This window comes from Cyprinodon variegatus, unplaced genomic scaffold (assembly GCF_000732505.1).
Source record: "Cyprinodon variegatus isolate N-32 unplaced genomic scaffold, C_variegatus-1.0 Scaffold2318, whole genome shotgun sequence".
Lineage (NCBI taxonomy): Eukaryota > Metazoa > Chordata > Actinopteri > Cyprinodontiformes > Cyprinodontidae > Cyprinodon > Cyprinodon variegatus.
This window is the reverse complement of record NW_015152771.1, coordinates 30,564-33,031: the sequence shown is the minus strand read 5'-3', so window position 1 is coordinate 33,031 and position 2,468 is coordinate 30,564. Positions and strand designations below refer to the sequence as shown.

Sequence of the window (2,468 nt, the reverse complement as noted above, 5' to 3'; positions counted from 1 at the left end):
CGGGACCAACTGTCAGCACGGCAACGACTTCTTCTACGCGTTAGATTTGAAGATGTGGGTTGATTTGGGCTTCATCATCATCCAAACAACAAACAGACACTCCCTCAGCGCTTCATGCAAATCCTGCTCAGAGACAAACCAGGTAGGCATGCAAAACACACACACTCTGACACACACACTCTGACACACTCTGACACACACACTCTGACACAGTCTGACACAGTCTGACACAGTCTGACACACACAGTGACAGCGGAGCTGGATCAGAGAGCAGCAGCCGTCGGTCTGAAGGACTCAGACTCGTCTCCAGGTTTGGATCCCAGACTAGAAGGTAGGTCCTCTGTTCACTCTCTGTTTGCTTCACCTTCACACATCCCAAAGTTAGCAGCTTTGGTCTTTGTTCTTTGACGGGACTCATGTTAGTGCAGAAACACCAGTCTGAGATGATGTCAGAGTGGTTGCTATGGTGACAGCCCAGCAGCCCGGGCTCTTATGGAAAAAGGAGCGAATTACAGGCGTTAAATAATCCAGGAGTTTCCACAGGTTTAACTTACCGTCTGAATCTGGTCGAACTGCTACTTTCATCCTCCTGCATCCATCCAGCGCCCCCTGCTGGAGGAAACATGTCTGCCACCTGTGGTCTGGGCTCTGCTCCAGGAAAATATTCAAATTCTTAATCTGCCGCAGCTCCTATTCACCGTGGGAAGAAGCAAATGTTTCAGGTCTGAAGCCTCTGCAGACCGGAAGCACTGAAAGAACCATCAGTCCTCCAGATGCTGCCAGATGCTGCCAGATGTGGCCAGATGTGGCCAGATGCTGCCAGATGCTGCCAGATGTGGCCAGATGTGGCCAGATGCTGCCAGATGCTGCCAGATGCTGCCAGATGCTGCCAGATGCTGCCAGATGCCTCTAAATGTCTTCAGATGTCTTCAGACTTTGGGAGGAAGGGAGCAAAGACTGAGCCGGTACGACTGGGGGGGCTGAGGTGGAGGCAGTGGTTTCATGGGGTGGATAGTAAACTAGGTAGTGGGACGAGGGTCGGCACTCTAATGGCGTCTTGCTTTAACTCTTTGTTCTCTATATAAGCTACTGGAACCAGAATCTCCATGAAGGACTAATCCAAAGGGATTAATAAAGCTGAGCTTAATTCCAAGTCTATTATGTTTTCAAAGGAGCCTAAACTCTAAATGAATCCAGACCTACCATCAAACAGCACTGGACCCCACAGAGTTATGACGGGATTTCCCTGCCCCCTGGAGGCCATGAGCGTTTGCCTGTTTGGCCTGAAGAATCTTCTTCTCATGGCGACTCTGGAGCAGCTGCACTGCTCAGGTGTGGAGATCAGGTTCTGGCCATTGATTTCAACCACACTAAGCATGCAGCTAGAGACTGGTAGTAGGAGGGTCCAACAATGGCCTATCCAAAGTCCTAAATCCAACCGGGGATTTGTTGCAAGAGCTAAAAACTGATGTTTAGAGATGTTGTCCATCCAACCTGAGCTGCAGCTGAAAGCCTGCTAATGCATTGGAGTCAATGAGTCGATGCAACCAGCTGGTTTTCCTTAGATAGAAGATCTGGTGAACTGGAAAGTGACCTGAGATGACATGATGTGAATTGGAGCTATAGAAATAGACTGAATAGAATTGAATGAATACTTATGCTGCTCTTTGTGTCCATCTGTCCCTGTAGGACATCCAGGGTCTCTAGGCAACCATCAGCTTTCTCTCATCACCCTGTTCTCTGCTTCCTAAACTCTGATTGGCTGGAATGACCAACAGGGTAATGAACTCTTGTGACCCCACAGTGGGCGGAGCTCCTGAGGTGGAGGCAGCATCTTTACAGGTGAGGCCTGATGACGGTTGCTAAGATTTAGACTTAGACAACTTTTATTGCCGTTTTGTAGACAGAGTGTATACAAAATGAAATTTATTTTAGTGCAGCTTTCAGAACATTTCCATCCATAAAGTTCAGCAGTGATCAGATGTAAACAAAGTGGGAGAAAAAACATGGAGGATAAAACGCTTTGATCTGGATGTTCAGAGCTTTAAACCTTGAACCTGGGGACGCAGTCGTGTGTCATCAGGGTGAACGGCAGGGGAGGAGACGGCGTCCTCAGTGGAGCGGTTTCATCGGTAGGCGAACTGGAACGGGTCGAATGTTGGGGGGAGACTGGAGACGATGTTCTGTAACCAGCCTTTAGAAGCACTTCATCATGATGGGAGTACCACAGGGATCAGTGCTAGGACCAATTCTCTTTACTTTATATCTATGCTCCCAATTGGTAGAGTTATTAGACAGCATGGGATTAATTTCCACTGTTATGCTGATGATACCCAGCTATATCTGTCTATAATCCAGATGAAGCTAACCCATTACATAGATTACAGGCATGTCTGAAGACATAAAAACCTGGATGACTCTTAACTTTCTCCATCCATCAATCCATCCATCCATTTTCTGACACACTT

General features: G+C 47.8%; 1 protein-coding gene across 1 annotated transcript in view; it reads left to right on the top strand.

Moving 5' to 3' along the window:
* Window positions 1-250: 250 nt before the first annotated feature.
* The window catches only part of LOC107080782 (protein LBH-like), a 3,805-nt gene continuing 1,587 nt past the window's right edge, over window positions 251-2,468 (top strand). The window contains exons 1-2 of the mRNA XM_015368986.1: window positions 251-331; window positions 1,690-1,842. Coding sequence (XP_015224472.1) covers window positions 1,768-1,842 — 75 coding nt within the window. The 5' untranslated portion in view covers window positions 251-331; window positions 1,690-1,767. The remainder of the gene's footprint in view (window positions 332-1,689; window positions 1,843-2,468) is intronic.